At 41.0% G+C, this 24547-nt stretch overlaps 3 protein-coding genes across 5 annotated transcripts in view; 2 read left to right on the forward strand and 1 right to left on the reverse strand.

Annotated features, from left to right (window-relative positions):
- The window catches only part of p2rx7 (purinergic receptor P2X, ligand-gated ion channel, 7), a 6804-nt gene extending 1493 nt beyond the window's left edge, over window positions 1-5311 (forward strand). The window contains exons 3-13 of one of the 2 annotated variants that reach the window (XM_023979396.2): window positions 121-192; window positions 298-370; window positions 669-765; window positions 1144-1224; window positions 1710-1851; window positions 2797-2933; window positions 3111-3201; window positions 3770-3835; window positions 3928-4032; window positions 4182-4289; window positions 4477-5311. In XM_023979396.2, the coding sequence (XP_023835164.1) occupies window positions 121-192; window positions 298-370; window positions 669-765; window positions 1144-1224; window positions 1710-1851; window positions 2797-2933; window positions 3111-3201; window positions 3770-3835; window positions 3928-4032; window positions 4182-4289; window positions 4477-4914 (1410 nt within the window). In that variant the 3' untranslated portion in view covers window positions 4915-5311. The remainder of the gene's footprint in view (window positions 1-120; window positions 193-297; window positions 371-668; window positions 766-1143; window positions 1225-1709; window positions 1852-2796; window positions 2934-3110; window positions 3202-3769; window positions 3836-3927; window positions 4033-4181; window positions 4290-4476) is intronic. The other variant, XM_023979398.2, reaches the window with a different exon arrangement.
- A 93-nt stretch (window positions 5312-5404) lies between these two features.
- On the forward strand, window positions 5405-9177 carry p2rx4b (purinergic receptor P2X, ligand-gated ion channel, 4b). The gene is made up of 12 exons (XM_023979399.1): window positions 5405-5723; window positions 5865-6012; window positions 6700-6771; window positions 7004-7076; window positions 7239-7335; window positions 7421-7501; window positions 7626-7767; window positions 8014-8150; window positions 8228-8321; window positions 8505-8570; window positions 8732-8842; window positions 9040-9177. The coding sequence occupies exons 1-12, from the start codon at window positions 5587-5589 to the stop codon at window positions 9067-9069; spliced, it is 1188 nt and encodes a 395-aa protein (XP_023835167.1). The 5' UTR covers window positions 5405-5586; the 3' UTR covers window positions 9070-9177.
- Window positions 9178-9277: 100 nt separating this feature from the next.
- Window positions 9278-23284, reverse strand: LOC111958200 (small nuclear ribonucleoprotein Sm D3-like). 2 transcript variants are annotated; one of them, XM_023979402.2, is made up of 4 exons: window positions 22868-23284; window positions 22488-22613; window positions 11988-12180; window positions 9278-9448 (listed from the first exon to the last, which is right to left on the reverse strand). In XM_023979402.2, exons 2-4 carry the CDS (start codon window positions 22611-22613, stop codon window positions 9384-9386), a joined length of 384 nt encoding a protein of 127 aa, XP_023835170.1. In that variant the 5' UTR covers window positions 22868-23284; the 3' UTR covers window positions 9278-9383. The 2 variants fall into 2 exon arrangements, with proteins under 2 accessions (XP_023835170.1, XP_023835169.1); XM_023979401.2 differs by having other exon boundaries at window positions 22488-22617; window positions 22868-23283.
- Window positions 23285-24547: the final 1263 nt, after the last annotated feature.

Here is a 24547-nt window from a genome sequence, read left to right on the forward strand (position 1 = left end):
GTGAGAGAATATTGTTGTTTTATTGTTGTATATTATACACATATTACATTTGTAATATACATGCACATATTTTTACATTGCTTCTGACTTTCTATACATTTGTTTGACTTTCTGTTTAAGGGAAAGAATTCATTTTTCGTGGTGACCAACGTCATTGTTACAAAGAAACAAAGGCAAGGAAAATGCCCTGAGGTAGAGTGCCAGTAGGACATCCAATTACTGTACATTCTAATGTCTTATATCATTTCTATTTGATGACTAGAACCCACTAATCTCCTAGGAGTGTTTATATTACAGGTCCCTCCGTATGGAAAAGTGTGTCGGACAGACGAGGACTGTGTAAAGGGATTCTGGGATCAGCACAGTCATGGTACAACTACAACTGTCCAGAACTTCTCCCATTATTCTTCTCTTCTGTTTGTGTCACCTCTATCTGGTGATACCATTTGTTCTTGCATGGAGGGGAGGAATTTGTCCCTGATGTGTTAAGGTTTCAGACGGTCAGCTCCGCTCTGGGCTCTTTACTATTTGCAGATACATTATGGTTATATACGTTTATACAGTAGTAGTAAACATGTAGACACATGATAATAGAACATCTAAGATAATAGTTGGTATTGTTTGTCATGTGACCCATTCAATAATTAAAATGTTGCTTTCCTTATCAGGGGTTCAGACAGGTGCATGTGTGAAGTTTGATGTGACACGGAAAACATGTGAGGTGTCTGCGTGGTGCCCCATAGAGTCCAAGAAAAAGCCCCCCAAGTAAATAAGCTCACTATTATTGTTGTTGTTCTTCTCAGCATCAGTATGCATTTATGTGTGCCTGTCCTCCTACTCTCATCAAATTCAGTGTGATTTGACATGTGGTCCCTGCAGAGGTTAGTTACTCAGTAAATAATGTTATCTTCTCTTCTACATAGACCACTGCCTAACAGCTATATTTATACTTTAGTTCCTCTAATGTGGAGGAAGCTCACTTTGTTAGTGCTGCATGTATATATAGTCAAATATGCCAAGGAACATTGTTTCACAGTAGTTTAACAGAAACTTTTAAATGAAAATGAAACCGTCCGCTGTAAAAAATTATTGTTTTCACAACTTTGCTTCAATAATGCAATTGATGACTGCTCTGACGTCTAGGCCTGCTCTCTTGGCATCAGCTGAGAACTTTACAGTCCTCATCAAAAACAACATCAGATTCCCAAACTTTAATTTCATGAGGTGAGACTTTCCAATTCAATATGAATTAATTTGGCTTTTTAGTTTGCACACCACAGTTCTCAAGTATATTATAATTAGAGTAACCTTCACCACCTTTACAGATGTGGGATCTTAATTTGAACACCCTGTTGCAGGAGAACATTCCTGCAATGCAGGACATTTAAAATTTGTAGTGTATTTGAGGTTTAAAACATTTTAAAGGCTTCTGAAGTTTGTAATATCCACTTAGAAATTTCAGACTTGATTTTCCCTTAAGAAAAATGTATCAAAAATGTCCATCAATTGTAATCCACATAATAATTTAAATTTCCTGTTGCTGCAGGATTATTTTCCTGCTGTAGCTAACTGGCTCAAACTAAGATCATTCATCTGTACATACTCTGAGAGCATAAAAAACTATTAAATGAATTCATAAAAATATGGAAAATAAGCACATTCTTCAATTTAGTAAAAGTGGATCTAACTGATGCGTTTTTGTCTTACAGAAGGAACATCCTCCCTGAGATGACGGAAAGTTACCTGAAGCGCTGCCAGTTTAACAGGCATACAGACTCCTCGTGCCCCATCTTCCGTCTGGGGGACATTGTAAAGGAGGCTAAAGAGAACTTCTCAGAGATGGCAGTTGAGGTGGGCTGCTTTGTTACAGGGAGTTTCTCAAACAACCACAAACTTTCACATTAACTAACTCTATGACCCTCAATTATGTATGTCACTCACTGTTGTCTGTATCTATTTTGGCACTGCACATAATGTTGGACATATTTGATTACTTAATGAATTACAGAATTATGGTTTGGATTCAATCCGTATCCGCGTAAAAATGTTAAATAGGTCAAATAGGGGAGCGGCGTTGTGCCACGAGGTGTTGCTTTATCTGTTTTTTGAAAACAGGTTTTCTGTTTATTTGAGCAATATGAGATGGAAGGAAGTTCCATGCAATAAGGGCTCTATATCATACTGTACGTTTTCTTGAATTTGTTCTGGATTTGGGGACTATGAAAAGACCCCTGGTGGCATGTCTGGTGTGGTAAGTGTGTGTGTCGGAGCTGTGTGTAAATTGACTATGCAAACAATTTGGGATTTTCAACACATTAAGGTTTCTTATAAAAAGAAGAAGTGATGCAGTCAGTCTTTCCTCAACTCTTAGCCATGAGAGACTGGCATGCATAGTATTTATATCAGCCCTCTGACTACAATTAAGAGCAAAACGTTCAGCTCTGTTCTTGGCCAGCTGCAGCTAAACTAGGTCTTTCCTTGCAGCACTGGACCACACGACTGGACAATAATCAAGATTAGACAAAACTAGAGCCTGCAGAACTTGCTTTTTGGAGTGTGGTGTCAAAAATTGAGCTGACATGTGCAGCGTGTACCGTGAGTGCAGTGCAGTCTCCGCAACCGCGGGAACATTGCCTTTACATTTAAATCGAGATATAACGCAGATGTTCCCGCGATACTTCGGCGATACGGATTGAATCTCGCCCTAAATCACCGTAGTTACGTCAGATTACATGATTGTCAGGTTGATATAAAACACGATGAGTAGATCATCTCCACCATGCTCTCTCACCAAAGGGTGGCGTCATTGGGATCCAAATTAAGTGGGATTGTAACCTGGATGGGTTCTTGCGGAACTGTCTGCCCAAATACTCCTTCCGCCGGCTGGATGAGAAGGAGAGCAATAGAACACTGTACCCTGGTCTCAACTTCAGGTAATTGTGACAGGCCTTGTTCTTGAGGCCAACGGTCATGTCATAGGTCATACATGGTCAGTTGACCCATGTCAAATTATGGAAATCTGTCATTCAATACTGATATAGACATTTGTAATTGTATATATCAGTGCAATCCAGATATTACATTGTTTAACCTACTACTTGTGTTGGCAGGTTTGCCAGATATCAGACAGAGAAAGGTGTTGAGGAGAGAACCCTGTTTAAAGCATTTGGGATCAGGTTTGATGTCATGGTGTTTGGAAAGGTTTGTATGACTGAGTAAGTCTCATCATTTAAACCTGCAACAATGATGATGGTAATCTTGTGAACGTTGTAATTTTTTAGTTTTTTTTACCCCCTTTTTCTCCTTCATTTCGATCTTGTCTCATCGTTGCAACTCCCCAACGGGCTCGGGAGGCGAAGGTCAAGTCATGCATCCTCCAAAACATGATCCGCCAAACCTCGCTTCTTAACACCCACCCGCTTAACCCGGAAGCCAACCGCACCAATGTGTCGGAGGAAACACCGTTCAACTGACGACTGCTTTCAGCCTGCAGGCACCCGGTCCGCCACAAGGAGTCGCTAGAGCGCGATGAGCCAAGTAAAGTCCCCCCAGGCCAAACCCTCCCCTAACCCAGACGGCGCTGGGCCAATTGTGCGCCACCCTATGGGACTCCCGGTCACGGGAGGTTGTGATACAGCCCGGGATTGAACCCAGGGCTGTAGTGATGCCTCTTAGACCGCTGCGCCACTCAGTAGGCGTGCATTTCTTTTTCTAATTCATGAAAATCAGAGAAATACAAATGGTAATTTATATAATGTGTTCTTTCAAGGCAGGAAAATTCAGCATAATCCAACTGATCATCTTTATTGGATCAACTCTATCATATTATACACTGGTGAGTGTTATTCAGACTTTTTTATTCAACTTGTTTCAAATGCAAAACTAATAACAGGGAAAGTAAAGGACAATGATTGTGATTTTTCGTAGACCACTATATTCATCGACTGGCTCATTGGGACCAGTTGTTACTCTAAAGAAGCCAGACAGAACTACTCCGAGAAGAAAGTTGAATCTGTTCAGGACAGACAGCAGGTAGGAGTGGGATGTAGGAGTGGGATGGCATTCCCCACTGAGGATTATACAAACCCAGAGCAAGATTTTCATTCTCATTGGCTGAATCGTTTGATGTAAATATGTGGTGAGACGCTGAACAATGAGACAATTCTTCTTCTATTTTCCAGTGCATTCTCTGTGTCTCGTTTGTGGACGAGAACCATATAAGAGTGGTGAAAAAATCACATAAGAAAAGTTTACAACAAGTGAAGCCCATCTCTGTTCACCCATGCAAGGTTAGCATAACTGTGTTTTCCCCAATGTAGTGCCATTCTCACCCCGATACAATAGATAAAGATGTCACTTTTAATCTCACTTTGTTATCCTCCTCTTGTCTTTTATACAGTAAGTCAGTATGGTAATACATACATATTGTATCAGTGCATATGACTAATTTGATATGTACTGCACACTTGTTGCCAGGACGACACAGGGCACCTGAGTGCCATGGTTGGTGTATTGCAGAAAGGCAACAACATCATAGACAAGCCGCCCCAGGTTCTCCCCCGGCCCAACCTTCCAGCCTGGTGTCTGTGTGGCTGCTGTCTCCCTTCCACCCATCCCCAGGAGCAGCTGTGCTGCAGGCAGAGCATTGGCCGCTGCATTACCACCTCCTCCCTGTTTGAACAGCTGGTGCTGAGTCGGCCCTTGTTGGACGCAGTGCTGCTGTACAGGGAGCCTCTCTCTGACCTGACCGAGGGGGAGCAACGGATCGCCGCCCTTCGCAACTGCGCCTACAGACAGTACATCAGCTGGAGAATTGGGGCCCCACCCAGAGAAAGTATCCCTGTCATGCCCAGTTGTAGTGTGTGGAGAATCAGAGAGGAGTACCCCAGCCAAGAAGGAGAGTACACTGTCTGAGGCCCAGGAGAACTACCTCTCCCCAGTCCAGCCCTGACACACAGCTTTAGGGAAGAGGAAGAGTCAGTGTTCTAGAAAGCTCCATCAGAGATTGGTTCTCATCATGTAGTGACTGTACAACGCATTTGTACTGGTGTATTGATCTAATTTTCCATTCAGCATTAAGGTTAACATTTTCAACCGGAACATTGTCTTGTAGATATTGTGTCCATCCATCTCACTGTCTAGGGACCATCAATAATGAAGAGGGAAATAACGTAATAGACTTATCTTAGATGAGACTGAACTGGAGCTAACTGGAGGTGGGAACTGCTTTATCTTTCCTTTGACTGTCTACTTACATTTAGATTGGAACATATGTTTTTTACCATGTGCAATAAATGTAACTTTGAAAATATTGTTGACTTGATAACATAATTTCACCACTTCGCTAGTTCTTGTGTGCATACAGTAATGCATACCATTTTCATGCATCCATTGGAGTGGATGAACAGCAGTTTTATCATGCCACTTTTCAGATAGGGTATATTTGCCAACTGAGCCAGGGTCAGTTGTAATTTTCATACTAGCCGTTAAAATGATTAGACTATTATCTCAGCAGGCTGTGACACCTCTTTACCTATTTTATCACTCCCATTGCTAGTTTTCTACAGTGTAACCATAACTCAGAAGATGGGCGGCTGTAGCTCTCAGAGCTGCCACCGCTGTTTCTTTGAATATGAAACTGAAAGAATGATTGTGGTGAAGAGCAAAGTAGTGGGATCCGTCTTCAGATTAATCCAGTTTCTGATCCTCTTTTATGTAATTGGGTAAGTTGGGATTCAATTCTTCTGTTTCTTACATTAAAAAGCCGGTGTTCCACTACATTTACTCAGAGTGGATGTGTGAATGTATCACTTTGTCTCTACACCTGTGTCCCCTTGTCTCCTGTCTGACCTGCTACACTATAGGTATGTCTGTGTGGTGCAAAAGTCCTACCAGGAAACAGACTCAGTGATCAGTTCTGTCACAACCAAGGTGAAGGGCACTGGCTTCACCAACACCTCTGATCTGGGTGCCCGTGTGTGGGACGTGGCTGATTACAACATCCCCCCTCAGGTACAGTGATGGAAAAAGTACCCAGTTGTCATACTTGAGTAAAAGTAAAGATACCTTAATAGAAAATGACTCAAGTAAAAGTGAAAGTCACCAAGTAAAATACTACTTGAGTAAGTCTAAAAGTATTTGGTTTTAAATAAACTTAAGTATCATAAGTAAATATAATTGCTAAAATATACTTAAGTATCAAAAGTAAAAGTACAAATCATTTAAAATTCCTTATATTAAGCAAACCAGAAAACCAGGGGCACACTCCAACACTCAGACTTAATTTACAAGCGAAGCATGTGTGTTTACTGAGTCTGTCAGATCAGAGGCACTTGGGTTGATAAGTGTGTGAATTTGACACTTTTCCTGTCCTGCTAAGCATTCAAAATGTAACAAGTACTTTTGGTTGTCAGGGAAAATGTATGGAGTAAAAAGTAAATGATTTTCTTCATGAATGTAGTGAAGTAAAAATTGTCAAAAATAAATAGTAAAGTACAGATACCATAAAAAAACGACTTAAGTAGCACTTTAAAGTATTTTTACATAAGTACTTTACACCCCTGCTCAGGTAGCATCATCCTATACTCCATACACTTTGCCACTTTTTTGTCAGTTTGAGTTCAGATTGTGTTGGTAACGGTTTTTGTATTTTTGTATAGAAAGATATGTTGTTTTAGGAAAATCTCTTCTGTCTGGCAGGGTGAGAGTTCTTTCTTTGTGTTGACCAACATGATTGTCACCCCCAATCAAACTCAATCGACCTGTCCCGAGGTAAGTTGCTGATTTCTCGTTTAAAATACATTGAAATGTGTAAGTCTATATTGTAAAATGTGTATTTATTGTTTGAATTAAACACTACTGAAAATATCCAGTGAAATGTTAAGCTGGACTGTATTTATACTTAAATACATCAACTTAGAAGATATGCGTTATACAACCATTATTTCAATGGTAATCAAAAGTATTTGAATGATAGTGAAATGTGATCCTGTATCTTCTTAAGCTCCCAAACCAATCCACCATTTGCATGTCAGACAGTGACTGCTTAGAGGGATCCAATGATGTTCGTGGAAACGGTAGGTCTTCATGCCATGCTGATGTGTCCTTGTAAAATTGTTAACAAGGGCAGCAACCAGCAGGGAGACAGCTGAAACTTTTCTTCTTCTTTTAGAATCCTCCTGCAACATATTTGATTAACTAAAGAGCAATGTTTTCTAATCATATTACTCTGTTAAAAGGTATCCAGACAGGGCTATGCATGAACTACTCAGAGACTGTCAAAACATGTGAAGTGCTATCTTGGTGTCCTCTTGAAATAGACATCAACTTACCCGAGTAAGTAAGAACAAATGATAATATGATTCATGGGGGTATACTCATGGGGCAAGGTATTATAAGTGGAACACATTTTGTATCATAGACATGCACTGCTGGTTGCAGCAGAGGACTTCACGGTGCTAATCAAAAACAGTGTGACATACCCCAAATTCAACTTTCACAAGTGAGTCATGTTAATTTGTCTGGCACCGAAATGAAACATGAAAAGGAATAAAGGCAGGACACCTGCTTGAGAGTTTTACTTTATTCTGTAGAATACCTCATATTTTCTCTTTGGTCTCTTGCAGAAGAAACATTTTGCCTGATGTTAACTCCTCATATCTGAAGCAATGTGAATTCAATCGCAAAACAGACCCTGACTGTCCCATCTTCCGCCTTAAAGACATGGTCTCTGAAGCTGAGGAGGACTTTCAGACCATGGCAATCAGGGTATAAAATGTTGCTCTACACTCTCCTCTTAGGTCCCTTACAAGCCTCGATTCTGCATAAGCCCATACTAGATTTTCCTGTAGTTATTCTCAATGCCGTGTTTGGTGTGTGTTGCAATTGAATGAGAGGGCTTTAATCATCCTTGTTCATCAGGAAACATTTTGGCAGTGGTGTCACTCATTGGTATATCAAATTACACATTTAAATAGATGAATTTGAGATGAGACTATATGGTTGTTTGTTCAGGGTGGTGTTCTTGGGATTATGATTGACTGGAGCTGTGACCTGGACTGGCCTGAACATTACTGTGGCCCTAAGTACTCCTTCCGCAGGCTAGACAACAAAATCCCTGAAAACAATGTGGCCCCTGGATACAACTTTAGGTGAAATCAATGAACCTGTGGACACAATACTTTCATAGAGAATAAATACAGCTTTTCAACAAGACTTATTTCCACAGGTTTGCCAAGTACTACAAAACCACAGATGGTCGGGAAACAAGAACCTTGATCAAAGCATATGGAATCCGATTTGATGTCATTGTATTTGGAACGGTGAGACTCAACATACAAAATATTATCTATTCTTCAAACCACAGGAGTAGAATACTTAATTTTGACAATGTATGAGCTTTATGTTCACAAGATGGTAAAGGCAACAATTGAGACGACCACAATAAGAGTTTCAATGTCAAATGACAAATCAACCTACCTTCCTCTACTGCTCCATCTTTACAGGCAGGTAAATTCAACATGGTTCCGACCATAGTGAATGTAGGTGCAGCGCTTACGTTTCTCTCTTTGGTAAGTTCTTTTAAGTGGAGCCATCTCCAAAACACTAATTATTTGTAAACATTCATTATTAGTACCGTAAAGCATTTTTCTGAGAAATGTTAGCCTGTTAATACAGTGTAATTGAGTTGTCATTTTCAGTTTGAAATAGTCATGCAAGTGTGTGCCCTTAGGTGAATGCAGTTTGTAACTGGTTTCTCCTGACATGCACAAAGAAAAGAGATTACTACAGCAAACACAAATTCACATATCTGGATAACACTGATGACAATGCTGGTGAACCTGTGAGTTACTATCTTCTCAAGCTTATTCCACTATATACAGGACCAAATTAATTATCAGACAAAAATAACCATTACTATTCTTTGCTTAACAACTGCAACTTGACTGTTTATCAACTTTTTCATTATGCAGATTTGACTTAAATTAGTTATATAAATCATGTATTATTAATCTGACAAATTCTTATTTGTCTGTACAGCTGGGAGAAACAACGTATGGGACCCGGTAGATCCTGCACAGAGAAGTGGTCATTTCACATTGTGGGGGAATGTTGAAGCCATCTTCTTTTGTCCAGACCTCTAGCCATCTCCAGCCCCTGCCCCCTAAACATCATACATGAGGCATATACTCATATTTCCTAATATTCCAGATTAAGCCTTGTCAAATGTGAAGTATATAATCTGTTATAAACTACCTTAAAACAAGGTACAAATAAATAGTAAGAAAATCATTTTAATATGGAAATTGTCATTTCACATAATTGATCACAAAAGAATAACAAACAAGTTGTAATATAGAAAGTAGAAAATATATATTTTTAAACTATCGCCTTTTCTGGAAAATATGTCCTCTTCCCATCCCTCCACGTCCTTGACCCCTGGAAGCCACTGTGAAAGAGGAGACAAAGCAAATTGTTTGTCAATAAAACCATACAGTACCAGTCAAAAGTTGACACCTACTCATTCAAGGGTTTTTCTTGATTTTGACTATTTTCTACATTGCAGAATTATAGTGAAGACAACAAAACTATGAAATAACACATATGGAATCATGTAACCAAAAGAGTGTTAAACAAATCAAAATATATTTTAGATTCTTCAAAATAGCCACCCTTTGCCTTGATGACAGCTTTGCACACTCTTGGCATTCTCTCAACCAGCTTAAGTTTTGTAACCTAGGCTACCTATGTAATTAATGGATCTCGTTCCCAATGATGAATGCTTTAGTTTAATATGTTGCTGTCCAGCGGTTCTGAATTTGTGATGCACCCGACTGTCCACATTCTTCTGTGCAACAGAATTTTAATTTGAAAAGTGTGTGTGTACTAGGCTATTTAATGTACATGACCAGCTTGTCTTCAGTCCATTTTAAAATGGGATAGATGGGCTATGGTATATGTTGAATGTGATAGTCTGCCTAAAACCAGCCTGAGTAGGCCTATGACTCCATTTCTATTCTACTCAGAGAGTTTAGAGAAATTAATAGAATTAGAAATGAGCTATTATCAGGCTGGTTAACGTGATGAACAGTGGCAAGAAAAAGTATGTGAACCCTTTGGAATGACCTGGATTACTGCATAAATTTGACCAATTTTGATCTGATCTTCATCTAAAAGTCACAACAGACAAACAGCGTGCTTAAACTAACACAAATTGTATTTTTCTTGTCTATATTGAATACATCATTTAAACATTCACAGTGTAGGTTGGAAAAAGTATGTGAACCCCTAGGCTAATGACTTCTCCAAAGCTAATTGAAGTCAGGAGTCAATTAACCTGGAGTCGAATCAATGAGACGAGATTGGACATTTTGGTTAGGAGCTGCCCTGCCCCATAAAAAACACTCACAAAATTAGAGTTTGCTATTCACAAGAAGCATTGCCTGATGTGAACCATGCCTCGAACAAAAGAGATCTCAGATCTAAGATTAAGAATTGTTGACTTGCATAAAGCTGGAAGGGGTTACACAGTATCTCTAAAAGTCAGTCCACGGTAAGACAAATTGTCTAAAAATGGAGACATTTCAGCACTGTTGCTACTCTCCCTAGGACTGGCCGTCCTGCAAAGACGACTGCAAGAGCACAGCGCAGAATGCTCAATGAGGTTAAAAAGAATCCTAGAGTGTTAGCTAAAGACTTACAGAAATCTCGGGAAAGTGCTAACATCTCTGTTGATGAGTCTACAATACGTAAAACACAAAACAAGAATGGTGTTCATGGGAGGACACCACGGAAGAAGCCACTGCTGTCCAAAAAAAACATTGCTGCACGTCTGAAGTTCACAAAAGAGCACCTGGATGTTCCACAGCGCGACTGGCAAAATATTCTGTGGACAGATGATACTAAAGTTGAGTTGTTTGGAAGGAACACACAACACTGTGTGGAGAAAAAAAGGCACAGCACACCAACATCAAAACCTCATCCCAACTGTAAAGTATGGTGGAGGGAGCATCATGGTTTGGGGCTGCGTTGCTGCATCAGGGACTGGACAGCTTGCTATCATCAACGGAAATGTTTTATTCCCAAGTTTATCAAGACATTTGCAGGAGAATGTAAGGCTATCTGTCCGCCAATTGAAGCTCAACGGAAGTAAGGCGATGCAACAGGACAGCAACCAAAAAGACATAAGTAAATCAACAACAGAATGCCTTAAACAGAAGAAAATACATCTTCTGGAGTGGCCCAGTCAATCCTGACCTCAACCCGATTGAGATGCTGTGGCATGACCTCAAGAGAGCGGTTCACACCAGACATCCCAAGAATATTGTGGAACTGAAACAGTTTGGAAAGAGGAATGATCCAAAATTCCTCCTGACCGTTGTGCAGGTCTGATCCGCAACTACAGAAAACGTTTGGTTGAGGTTATTGCTGCCAGAGGATCAACCTGTTATTAAATCCAAGGGTTCAGATACTTTTCCCAACCTGCACTGTGAATGTTTACACAGTGTGTTCAATAAAGACATGAAAAATATTCATTGTGTGTTATTAGTTTAAGCAGACTGTGTTTGTCTATTGTTGTGACTTAGACAAGGATCAGACCAAATTTTATGACCAATTTATGCAGAAATCCAGGTCATTCTAAAGGGTTCGCATACTTTTTCTTCCGACTGTATGTCTGTTGAATCTGAAAAAAAAAAAATCCTCCCACACTCAGCCCCGCTCCACATTCTCACCCAGTCAGGATCCGCTACTACGTCGCAGCAGTGACATAATGCATACTTTTTACTAAATGGCACGTGCTAAATAGTATGAGACGATGAGTAGCCTACATAGTATGCAGTTTAAGTATGGAGTACGCTAGTATTGGTATTCTTACACGGCCAATGACTAACAAGGAGTTGGCATGATGGCACTAACAGACTGGGACCCAGGCTAGTAGGATTCCAAGGTGGGTCTGATTAGGGCCAGAATGTAATGTAAATCTGTACCTTGTGCTTTGAGAATGGCCGCTTTGCCTCTTCCTGCTCCAGCTCCCTGGTTCTTGTTCTTCATACTCTTTAGCAAGGGTGCGTTCTTCAGCATGTCAGGGAGAATGAGGAATCGGATCTTGCTGCCTCGGATGTACACCTGCTCCAGCTGGGCTACACGGCCGTCTCTGTGGGTCACTGTGATGTTGGCCATCTGGAGGAGGCAGAATGTGTAATAAGAAATACATCACATCTAGATAAGGAAGGGAGAAGGTAGGTTGTGGAGGACAACTTTATGTGTAGCTGAGCAACCCTCAACTCCTTTCTCTTATATGGAGGTGGAGTTGAGTTTTGATGACTGGTCGCGGGATTTGCTAGCAACAACATTGAGTCACCATCAGTCGATTCTTGTAAAAATGTCAATTCTGAAAACGTTTCTCGTTTTTCAAGCGAAGGTCTTTTAAGGGAGTATGCGAGCACGCTCATTCGGTTAGCCGAGCTCGGCTAGGCGTACTTAAGCATGCTGACACCTGAATATGGGTAGGGGTTACGGTTAGGGTTAGGGTAGGGACATCATGGTACCCGGATAGCAGACCAATTGAATCTCAGCTTACCTAATATGTAGTATGAGCAACGAGGGGGAAAAAAGTTGGTGGTTGTATTCGCTAAAAGATTTTATAGCAGTATGAATTTCAGCCTCCGGTGGAAGCGCCGCAGTTGTACAGGACAAACATAGCGTTTTCAGAATTACATTTTTTACAAGAATCGACTGATGGTGACTCAATGTTGTTGCTAGCAAATCCCGTGACCAGTCATCAAAATACAACTCCGCCTTGATATAAGGGAACAGAGTTGAGGGTTCCTCAGCTACTTTATGGGGGACTCAGGGATCACAGAGGCTGATTTGCTATTCTTTATTTTACTGATGTAGCTGGCAAGGTAACTGCCGTTTTACTTTACAGAAAAAAAAGTATTTTATTCCCAGTGCTGAGTTAGTAGTGTAACTGACATGTAACGTAAGCTAATGCATTACATGTTTCGACCACTCGACTGAAGTTCTGTCTGAAGTGAATGAACTAGCTAGCTACCACAGCCAGTTCAGCTCTAGACTAGCTATCAATTTGATGAAATAATTAAGACACATAAATGACTAGAGGAAGTCTGACCACAATTGATTTGATTGTGCCGCCTGGCTCAGACTTGCCGTGCTGTGTTAAAAAGACAGGCTGGTTTACCAAAATCCCTAATTTGTTTAGGAAAAACATTCCCTATTCCCTCAACATTTGCTCTCTGTATGGGACACATATGCTTCACATGCACCTGACCAATCGGGCCTAACCTATAGCATATCATTACACGTAACAGCAAAATGGATGGCGAGGACGTGACAAATAAACTTGAAACAGGGAAATGTTTACTGGTTGCTCAGGAGGTAAAGGGGAAGTCAGATGTTTGTTTGTTAGATTACAATCATTTTTAAGACTGTTTGGAATAATTTATAAGCATACCAAGAGAGTCTGTTGTAATGCTTTTTTGGTTGTAAAGCCTTTATTACAGCAAAGACAAAAAACAGTCGCATTCATTCATGAATGCAAATTCAGAAACAGAAAAGTCTAGGTCTATTTATTGTTTACGTTAAGTATTTAATGGTCGCTTTTTAAACTAAAATGCTTGATTACATTTCACATCATGAATGACTTGTATGCTGTGTGATGACGAATAAACGATTGATTGATACAGTATCCTATTTAAATCAAATCAAATTATTTATATAGCCCTTCGTACATCAGCTGATATCTCAAAGTGCTATACAGAAACCCTGCCTAAAACCCCAAACAGCAAGCAATGCAGGTGAAGAAGCACGGTGGCTAGGAAAAACTCCCTAGAAAGGCCAAAACCTAGAAATAAACCTAGAGAGGAACCAGGCTATGAGGGGTGGCCAGTCCTCTTCTGGCTGTGCCGGGTGGAGATTATAACAGAACATGGCCAAGATGTTCAAATGTTCATAAATGACCAGCATGGTCAAATAATAATAATCACAGTGTCACGTTCCTGACCTGTTTTCTGTTGTTTTGTATGTGTGTGATGGTCAGGGCGTGAGTTTTGGGTGGGCAGTCTATGTTTTCCGTTTCTATGTTGGTTTTGGGTTGCCTGGTATGGCTCTTAATTAGAGGCAGGTGTTTTGCGTTTTCCTCTAATTGAGAGTCATATTAAGGTAGGTTGTTCTCACTGTTTGTTTGTGGGTGATTGTCGCTGTGTCTGTGTATTTTGCACCACACGGTACTGTCTCGTCTCGTTCGTTCGGTCGTTCCTGTTTATGTGTTCCTCGTTTCATGTAAGTTCATAGTTTAGGTCTGTCTAGTTCGTTTTGTTATTTTGTTAATCATTCAGTGTATTTCGTTTCGTGTTTTTCCGTCTTGTCAAATAAACATTATGTATTCATCACCCGCTGCGCCTTGGTCTACTCACTCACCGAGGGACGGCCGTTACACACAGTAGTTGTCGTGGGTGCAGCAAGTCAGCACCTCAGGAGTAAATGTCAGTTGGCTTTTCATAGCCAATCATTAAGAGTATCTCTACCGCTCCTGCGGTCTCTAGAGAGTTGAAAACAGCAGGTCTGGGACAGGTAGCACATCCGGTGAACAGGTCAGGGTTCCATAGCCGCAGGCTATAAGTGTTAACATATAGGCCTAAGTAAGTTACGGTATTAAGACTAAACAGGGTGCGCTCTTAGGCCTACATCTCGATGGTGGTTATACAAGGCTGCTATACTAAGCCTACTAATGATAATGACATTACCTATTATTATAATGATGATCATAATAATAACAAGAAGGATAAAGGAGGGTTATTATTATAAATATTATTTTTATGACAATTTGGAAGAGTGTAAGCAACACTATATGAATTACAAATAATAACAGGCTGGTCTAACGAAAAAAAAGTGTAAAGCCTTTATTACAGCATAGCAAAGATTAAAAAAAGAGGAATTTGTGAAATTGTTGCATGAGGCTTGGTGCTCACGGAATCATCAACCAAAACACTCAAACAGGCAACAGAAGCAGGATCACTATTAAAAGGACACCAATAAGAAGAGACTTGCTTGGGCCAAGAAACACGAGCAATGGACATTAGACCAGTGGAAATCTGTCCTTCGGTCGGATGAGTCCAAATTTGAAATTTTCGGTTCCAACCGTCGTGTCGTTGTGAGACACAGAGTAGGTGAGCGGATGATCTCCGCATGTGTGGTTCCCAAAAATCAAATCAAATTTTATTGGTCACATACACATGTTAACCAGATGTTATTACGGGTGTAGCGAAATACTACAGTGCAGTAATATCTAACAAGTAATATCTAACAGTTTCACAACATATACCCAAAATACACGTACATCTAAGTAAGGAATGGATTAAGAATATATATACATATGTCAGAGCGGCATTGGACTAAGATACAGTGGCATATAGAGTACATTTAATACAGTTGAAGTCTGAAGTTTACATACATTTAGGTTGGAGTCATTAAAACTTGGTTTTTCAACCACTCCACAAATTTCCTGTTAACAAACTATAGCTTTGGCAAGTCGGTTAGGAAGTAATTTTTCCATTTTCTTTTTTACAGACAGATTATTTCACTGTATCACAACTCCAGGGGGTCAGACGTGTACATACACTAAGTTGACTGTGCCTTTAAACAGCTTGGAAAATTCCAGAAATTGATGTCATGGCTTTAGAAGTTTCTGTTAGGCTAATATACATCATCAGAGTCAATTGGAGGTGTACCTGTGGATGTACCTTCAAACTCAGTGCCTATTTGCTTGACATCATGGGAAAATCAAAAGAAATCAGCCAAGACCTCAGAAAAACAATTGTAGACCTCCACAAGTCTGGTTCATCCTTGGCGAGCAATTTCCAAAATGCCTGAAGGTACCACGTTCATCTGTACCAACAATAGTAAGCAAGTATAAACACCATGGGACCACACAGCCGTCATACCGCTCAGGAGGAGACGTGTTCTGTCTCCTAGAGATAATGTACTTTGGTGCCAAAAGTGCTAATCAATCCCAGAACAACAGCAAAGGACCTTGAAGATGCTGGAGGAAACAGGTACAAAACTATCTATATCCACAGTAAAACGAGTCCTATATCGACATAACCTGAAAGGCCGCTCAGCAAGGAAGAAGCCACTGCTCCAAAACCACCTTAAAAAAGCCAGACTACGGTTTGCAACTGCACAAGGGGACAAAGATCGTACTTTTTGGAGAAATGTCCTCTAGTCTGATGAAACAAAAATAGAACGGTCTGGCCATAATTACCATCGTTATGTTTGGAGGGAAAAGGGGACGCTTGCAAGCCGAAGAACACCATCCCAACCGTGAAGCACGGGGGTGGCAGCGTCATGTTGTGGGGGTGCTTTGCTGCAGGAGGGACTGGTGCACTTCACAAAATAGATGGCATCATGAGGCAGGAAAATTATGTTGATATATGTAGCAATATCTCAAGACATCAGTCAGGAAGTTAAAGCTTGGTTGCAAATGGGTCTTCCAAATGGACAATGACCCCAAGCATACTTCCAAAGTTGTGGCAAAATGGCTTAAGGACAACAAAGTCAAGGTATTGGAGTGGCCATTAGAAAGCCCTGATCTCAATCCCATAGAAAATGTGTGGGCAGAACTGAAAAAGTGTGTGCGAGCAAGGAGGCCTACAAACCTGACTCAGTTACACCAGCTCTGTCAGGAGAATGGGCCAAAATTTACCCAACTTGATGTGGGAAGCTTGTGGAAGGCTACCATAAACATTTCACCCAAGTTTAAATTGTTAAGGCAATGCTACCAAATACTAATTGAGTGTATGTAAACTTCTGACCCACTGGGAATGTGATGAAAGAAGTACAAGCTGAAATAAATCACTCTACTATTATTCTGACATTTCACATTCTTAAAATTAAGTGGTGATCCTAACTGACCAAAGACAGAGAATCTTTACTAGGATTAAATGTGAGGAATTGTGAAAAACTGAGTTTAAATGTATTTGGCTAAGGTGTATGTAAACTTCTGACTTCAACTGTACAATGAGATGGGTGAAGCAATATTTATTACAATTAAATGTGACTAAGAGTTACACATCATTGAGATGAGTAATGCTAGATACGGAACATTATTAAAGTGGCTAGTGATCCATTTCTAAAAGTGGCCAGTGATTCCTAATCTATGTCTATAGGGAGCCCCCTCTGATGTGCTAGTGATGGCTGATAAACAGTCTGATGGCCTTGAGATAGAAGCTGTTTTTCAGCCTCTCGGTTCCAGCTTTGATGCACCTGTACTGACCTTGCCTTCTGGATGATAGCAGGGTGAACAGGCAGTGGCTCGGGTGGTTGATGTCCTTGATGATCTTTTTGGCCTTCCTGTGACATCGTGTGCTGTAGGTGTCCAGGAGTGTTAGAAGTTTGCCCCCAGTAATGCGTTGGGCAGACCGCACCACCCTCTGGAAAGCTTTGCGGTTGTGGGTGGTGGAGTTGCCGTACCAGGCTGTGATACAGCCCAACAGGATGCTCTCAATTGTGCATCTGTAAAAGTTGGTGAGGGTTTTAGATGTTAAGCCAAATTTCTTTAGCCTCCTGAGGTTGAAGAGGCGCTGTTGAGCCTTCTTCCCCACAGTCTGCGTGGGTATACCACTGCAGTTGTCAGTGATGTGTACGCCGAGGAACTTGAAGCTTTCCGCCTTCTCCACTGCGGCCCCATCGATGTGGATAGGAAGGTGATCCCTCTGCTGTTTCCTGAAGTCCAAGATCACCTTAGTTTTGTTGACGTTGAGTAAGAGGTTATTTTCCTGGCACCACACTCCCAGAGCCTCCCTGTAGGCTGTCTCATCGTTGTTGGTAATCAAGCCTACTACTCGTGTCGTCTGCAAACTTGATGATTGAGTTGGAGTCATGCTTGGCCACTCAGTCATGGGTGAACAGGGAGTACAGGAGGGGGCTGAGCACGCACCCTTGTGGGGCCCCAGTGTTGAGGATCAACGAAGAGGTATTGTTTCCTACATTCACCACCTGGGGGCGACCCGTCGGGAAGTCCAGGACCCAGTTGCACAGGGCGTTGTTCAGACCCAGGGCCTCAAGATTGATGATGAGCTTGGAGGGCACTATGGTGTTGAATGCTGAGCTATAGTCAATGAACAGCATTCTTACATAGGTATGCCTCTTGTCCAGATGGGACAGGGCAGTGTGGTGGCGATTGCATCGTCTGTGGATCTATTGGGGGCGGTGAGCAAATTGAAGTGGGTCTAGGGTGGCAGGTAAGGTGGAGGTGATATGATCCTCGACTAGTCTCTCAAAGCACTTCATGATGATAGATGTGAGTGCTACGGGGCGATAGTCATTTAGTTCAATTACCTTTGCTTTCTTAGGTACAGGGACAATGGTGGCCATCTTGAAGCATGTAGGGACAACAGACTGGGATAGGGTGAGATTGAATAGATCTGTAAACACACCAGCCAGCTGGTCTGTGCATGCTCTGGCAGCCTTGCGAGGGTTAAAACGCTTAAATGTCTTACTCACGTCGGCCACAGAGAAGGAGAGCCCACAGTCCTTGATAGCGGGCCGTGTCGGTGGCACAGTATTAGCCTCAAAACAAGCGAAGGTGTTCAGCCCGTCCGGAAGCAAGACGGTGTCCACGACGTGGGTGGTTATCCTTTTATAAACCTTGATTGTCTGTAGACCCTGCCACATACGTCTCGTGTCTGAGCCGTTGAACTGGGACTGAACTTTGTCCCTATACCGACGTTTAGCCTGCTTGATTGCTTTGCAGAGGGAATAACTACAGTTTGTATTCTTCCATATTCCCAGGCTTCTTGCCCTGGTTAAATGCGATGGTTTGTGCTTTCAGTTTTGTGCAAATGCTCCCATCTATCCACGGTTTCTGGTTGGGGTAGGTTTTAACAGTCACAGTGGGTACAACATCTCCTATGCACTTCCTGATATACTGAAACGGTGAATGAGTTTGTGTGTCGATATTATTTCCTGAAGCTACTCTGAACATATCCCAGTCCGCGTGATCAAAACAATCTTGCAGCGTGGATTCCGATTGGTCAGACCAGTGTTGAATAGTCCTCACCACAGGTGCTTCCTGTTTGAGTTTCTGCCTATAGGAAGGGAGGAGCAAGATGGAATCGTGTTCCGATTTGCCGAATGGAGGGCCTTATGTGCATTCTGGAAGGTAGTATAGCAACGGTCAAGGGTTTTAGCAGCGCCAGTACAACAATCAATATGTTGATAGAATTTCATCAACAACAAAAAGTTAGCTTATAGCAGTGAACCTTTTTTGTGGGATACACATAAGGCAATTCTAGGTCTTGTGGCATATTTTGGTTCAACTATCCCCAATTCAATGGCATTGCAACCCTTTGCATGCACAATGCCTTCTTCCATCACATGTGCAGTGCACTCTTCCATCACATGTACAGCAAATTCTCAAGAGCTTGCACACTGATTCTCAAGAGCTTGCACATGAGATGCTATTGAGCCCACACTACTACACTGTCTGAGCCAAGGACTACATGCTTTCTGGTAAGATTTGATTACAATACTGGGTGGGGTGAATAATTTATATGACATACATTATTTTTTTGTTCACTAGTAAATAGTTGCCTGCAGCAAAGTGTTTAAATAATTTCTAACTAAACAATTTCTGCTAGTTAGTTTTTGCTACCATGTGGGTTTTAGCTTGCTGGAGCCCGCTAACTGAGGAGTGTTAATTCACCTGTTTCAATACATGTTTCATTTTAAAACATTTATCTTACAAAGGAGTTGTTTAATCTAACTGCTTAACTATTTATCTGTACATGGAATTGTATTTTATTTATTTTTTACTCATTTTATTCTAATCTTTACAGGAAAATGCCACGGGCACCATCTGATGTGTGGAGACATTTCCCTGCAGCTAGGAAATGCTGTGTACATTTGCAAATACTGTGCCAAATCATGTGAAGAATGCAACAAAGATGCAGAATCATCTGGCCAAGTGCATAAAGTTCCCTCAGCGCTCACAACAAGCAACCTCTGACGAAAGTCCCTCTACTTCTAATCGAGGTGGAAATTATGAATCAGACACCTTATCGTTAGCAACAGCTCATGGTCTTCCTTGAATCAGAAGTTTTTTTGACTCGATGGAGGAACGTTGTCAGAGAAATGCTGATGAATGTCTTGCTCGGGCTGTGTATGCAACTGGTTCACCTCTGATCCTCACAGGCAATGTGTATTGGAAGAGATTTCTGAATGTTCTTCGCCCAGCATACACCCCTCCAACCAGACATGCTTTATCTACTCATTTGCTGGATGCAGAGTTCAAGTGAAGGTCAAGCAAATCATAGAGAAAGCGGACTGTATTGCAATCATCTCTGATGGGTGGTCGAATGTTCGTGGGCAATGAATAATTAACTACATCATCTCCACCCCTCAACCAGTATTCTACAAGAGCACAGACACAAGGGACAACCGACACACCGGTCTCTACATTGCAGATGAGCTGAAGGCAGTCATCAATGAACTTGGACCACAGAAGGTATTTGCACTGGTGACAGACAATGCTGCGAACATGAAGGCTGCTTGGTCTAAGGTGGTGTCCTACCCTCACATCACACACATTGGCTGTGCTGCTCATGCATTGAATCTGCTCCTCAAGGACATCATGGCACTGAAAACAATGGATACACTCTACAAGAGAGCCAAGGAAATGGTTAGGTATGTGAAGGGTCCTCAAGTTATAGCAGCAATCTACCTCACCAAGCAAAGTGAGAAGAATAAGAGCACCACATTGAAGCTGCCCAGCAACACCCGTTGGGTTGGTATTGTCATCATGTCCTGGAGGGGAAGGAGTCTCTCCAAGAAATGGCCATAACACAGTCTGCAAATATGGACAGCCCCATCAAGAGGATCCTCCTGGATGATGTATTTTGGGAGAGAATGGTAAAGCAGCCTGAAACCTATAGCAGTAGCCATTGCACGGATTGAGGGAGACAATACCATCCTGTCTGATGTTCAGACTCTGCTTACAGATGTAAGAGAAGAAATCCGTACTGCCCTGCCCACTTCACTGTTGCTCCAAGCAGCGGAAACTGCAGTTCTGAAATACATTAAAAAAAACATGAAGATTTCTGCCTGAAGCCCATACACGCCGCAGCGTACATGTTGGACCCAAAGTATGCTGTCAAGAGCATCCTGTCTGATGCAGAGATCAACAAGGCCTATGGTGTCATCACTACCGTGTTCACCACCTTGGCCTGGATGAGGGCAAGGTTCTTGGCAGTCTGGCGAAGTCCAAGCAAGGGCTTTGGGATGGAAATACAATATGGCAGTCGTGCCAACATTGTTTGGGAACACACACACCAAAGCACGCAACAGGCTGGCCAATACAAGGGTTGAAAAATTGGTGGCCATCCGGGCAAATTGGAGGCTTTTTGAGCCTGACAACAAGCCATCCTCAACAAGGTTGTAAAGTGACAGTGAAGATGAGGCCTCATAGAGTCTGATGTTCAAGAGGTGAACATTGAGGTCCAGGGAGAAGACATGGAAGCCTGAGAGGAAGACAACCAAAGCTTTAGTTTCTAGACTATCATTTCACAGATGCATGTTGAAAATGTTTTTGGGAGATGCGATGGATCATTGAATATTCCCTTTCTTTTGTTGCTCAGTGAAATCATCCCATGTGAAGTGTCAACTCATTTAATTAGTTCAATTTGTAATAAAATCGTTTTTTTTTATTTCTATTGGAAGGATTTAATCATTTGAAATTATGTCTACTTATGATAAGTTAAAATATTTATGTTTCTGTCACCATATGATATGGTAAATATATTCAATGCAAAAAACATCTACATTTAAGTGGTATTAATATTAATTTGCATACACTTCTGTTAATTCCCATGGAAAGTTTCCACCTCTGAATATTCCCCAAAATGTGCAACCCTAGTGCTGACTGTCAGCTTTAATTTGAAGGGGTATTTTAATCCATATCGGGTGAACCGTTTAGCAATTAGAACGCATTTTGTACGTTTGGGGACAAATTCACTTTGTGTATTAAAGTAGTAAAAAGTTAAGTATTTGGTCCCACATTGATAGCACGCCATGACTAAATCAAGATTATGACTCTACAGATAAACCTGAATGAATCGTGAATAATGATGAATGAGAAAGGTAGACTCACAAATAAGACATGCCTCTCACCATTACAATAACAGGGGAGGTTAGCAATTTTAGCAGGTATATTTTTGAGTCTATAACTTTCTCACTCATCATTATTCAGTCAGGATTATACATAATCATTGTGGCATCCACATTCATGTAGAAGTGGTTAGAAACATTATATTATTATTTACAATAAAAGTGACCCTAAAATATTAGATTGTGTAGAAACGCAGGAAATTAGCTTTAGATGGCCAATAAAATTGAGGGAGGACCCCCAAACCCCCCACTTCTAAAACAAAAGTAGCTCCCCTGACTTTAAAGTTTGAGATTCATGATCATACCTGGCAGTTCATGTTGTCTTTAGCTTCAATGAGTTTCCTGCGGTACACCTCCCCGGTGTTGGTCTCGCAGTTAACAATGTGGCCCTCAGCTTCATGAAGAACTTTGATTGGCACTCCAATGGACATCTTTCTGAGTACCACCACATATACCGTAATGGTTTTAGTCAGAGTAAATAGTTAGCTTAATAGCTAACGTTTGCTTCTTTGCCTATGAAATCAGTAGCTAGTAGCTAAAACAGGATGAATGGAATTGGTTGGCATGAAGTTAGCAAGCATGGTACAGTACCTAGCTAGCTCATCGTGTAAGTTACACTGCCACAATATTTTAACTACTCTAATACTATAGCTAGCTAATCATGGTGATAACCGTAATATCTTACCGTTTAAATCCTTGCAAACCAGTTGGCGAATATTCGTGTCAATTATTCAGTTAGCCCTTTAGCTAATATTTTTATGTAGGTCTAGCTATGGGAGAATGCCAAAGATGCTTTCAGCATCTCCAGCGCCGTTAATTTCCTGTTTGATTCACAGCCATGCACGGCGAAAACTAGATAACTTTGTATGCTGCAACTTACTGCCGACGGTGCAGTTTATTGCCCTACTGCCGCTTTATTTTACAAACAACGCTCAAACCGTTAAAATGCGTGTTTTATATTAAATGTAAAGTGTGCACAATAAATTAATCAACTATAATAATGTAGAACACTGTGATGGATGTTCTTCTTGTGCGCAACCAGCGTTTCTCTGAGGCAGTGTAGTTTCTGCAGACACTTTTGACTGCTTGGCTCGGTAGTCTCGTTAGCCAGCAAGAATAAGCAAGACCTACCAAGAATAAGGCCGTGACCTCGGCGATTTCCTTTCAAAATAAATGTCCCACAATAATGACGTTTTAAAAAAAAATAATAATACAAATGGAAAAAGGTTAAATAAGCAATAAGGTCCGAGGGGGTGTGGTATATTGCCAATATACCATGGCTAAGGGCTGTTCTTACGCACGATGCAAAGCGGATTGCCTGGATACAGCCCTTATACCACAAACCACCAGGTGCCTTATTGCTATTATAAACTGGTTACCAGCCGTAAAAATACATGTTTGTCATACCTGTGGTATACCACAGCGTTCAGCCGATCAGCATTCAGAGCGCGAACCACCCAGTTTATCGCCTTTATAGCACAAGTAATATTATTGACATTATTGTTATCAGCATTAAAAGTAATGATTACTATAAAGTTATCATGGTAACAACAGTAATATAAATAACAAAGCATGATTTATAATGTTACTATTAATAATAATAGTAATAACAGTATTAATAATATTATTATTATAATTCTAATAATCAACGTTAGGAAGCACTATTAAATCCCATTGTTAATTAGCCCATTTATATTGCAAGATGTATATTTTTCATATTGTACTGCACACAATTTCCTGTACATTGTGTCACAGTAAAACAGAAAAAGGAGGGGGGGGTCCATTCTACTCAGGAGAATTTATACTGTCTAAATCCATAGAGCTCATAACCCAAGGGTGGCACATCAGCTGAAATGCAGTATGTTTTTCATATTGGACGTACATATTGCACCTTACATAATTATGTGTACAAAACGGATTAGTTTGAACAAAAAGCTATGTCATAGGAAGTGTTGCTGGGCTTTTACTTTGGTCAAACAGCTTAATGTGGGGTGCATGGAGACTATATGGTACAAATATTGCATTTTAGAGGAAAAACTAGTGATTGTTTGTGTCCATAAAACCAGGGTCCAGTCTATCACTTTAATTCTCTGCTGACTGACTAATTCCGGACTATATCTTAATTACAAAACAATAAATGTATTGTTTTAGCGTACTCCACTGAGTGTACAAAACATTAGGAACACCTCTCTAATATTGAGTTGCACCCCTTTTGCCCTCAGAACAGCCTCAATTCATTGGGGCATGGACTCTACAAGGTGTCAAGCGTTCCACAGGGATTGCTGGTCCATGTTGACTCCAATGCTTCCCACAGTTATGTCGAGTTGTCTGGATGTCCTTTGGGTGGTGGACCATTCTTGATACA

The sequence above is a fragment of the Salvelinus sp. IW2-2015 genome, linkage group LG33 (assembly GCF_002910315.2).
Source record: "Salvelinus sp. IW2-2015 linkage group LG33, ASM291031v2, whole genome shotgun sequence".
In the NCBI taxonomy this organism is placed as follows: domain Eukaryota; kingdom Metazoa; phylum Chordata; class Actinopteri; order Salmoniformes; family Salmonidae; genus Salvelinus; species Salvelinus sp. IW2-2015.

Excerpts from the sequence above, each read along its gene's own strand:
- p2rx4b (XM_023979399.1), top strand. The coding sequence starts at position 5,587 with ATGGGCGGCTGTAGCTCTCAGAGCTGCCACCGCTGTTTCTTTGAATAT. Across the intron at positions 7,502-7,625 it reads CCCAAATTCAACTTTCACAA|AAGAAACATTTTGCCTGATG; the intron begins GTGAGTCATGTT and ends GGTCTCTTGCAG. Across the intron at positions 8,571-8,731 it reads CGCTTACGTTTCTCTCTTTG|GTGAATGCAGTTTGTAACTG; the intron begins GTAAGTTCTTTT and ends GTGTGCCCTTAG.
- LOC111958200 (XM_023979402.2), bottom strand. The coding sequence starts at position 22,613 with ATGTCCATTGGAGTGCCAATCAAAGTTCTTCATGAAGCTGAGGGCCAC. Across the intron at positions 12,181-22,487 it reads AAGACAACATGAACTGCCAG|ATGGCCAACATCACAGTGAC; the intron begins GTATGATCATGA and ends TGCCTCCTCCAG. Across the intron at positions 9,449-11,987 it reads GGCCATTCTCAAAGCACAAG|TGGCTTCCAGGGGTCAAGGA; the intron begins GTACAGATTTAC and ends CCTCTTTCACAG.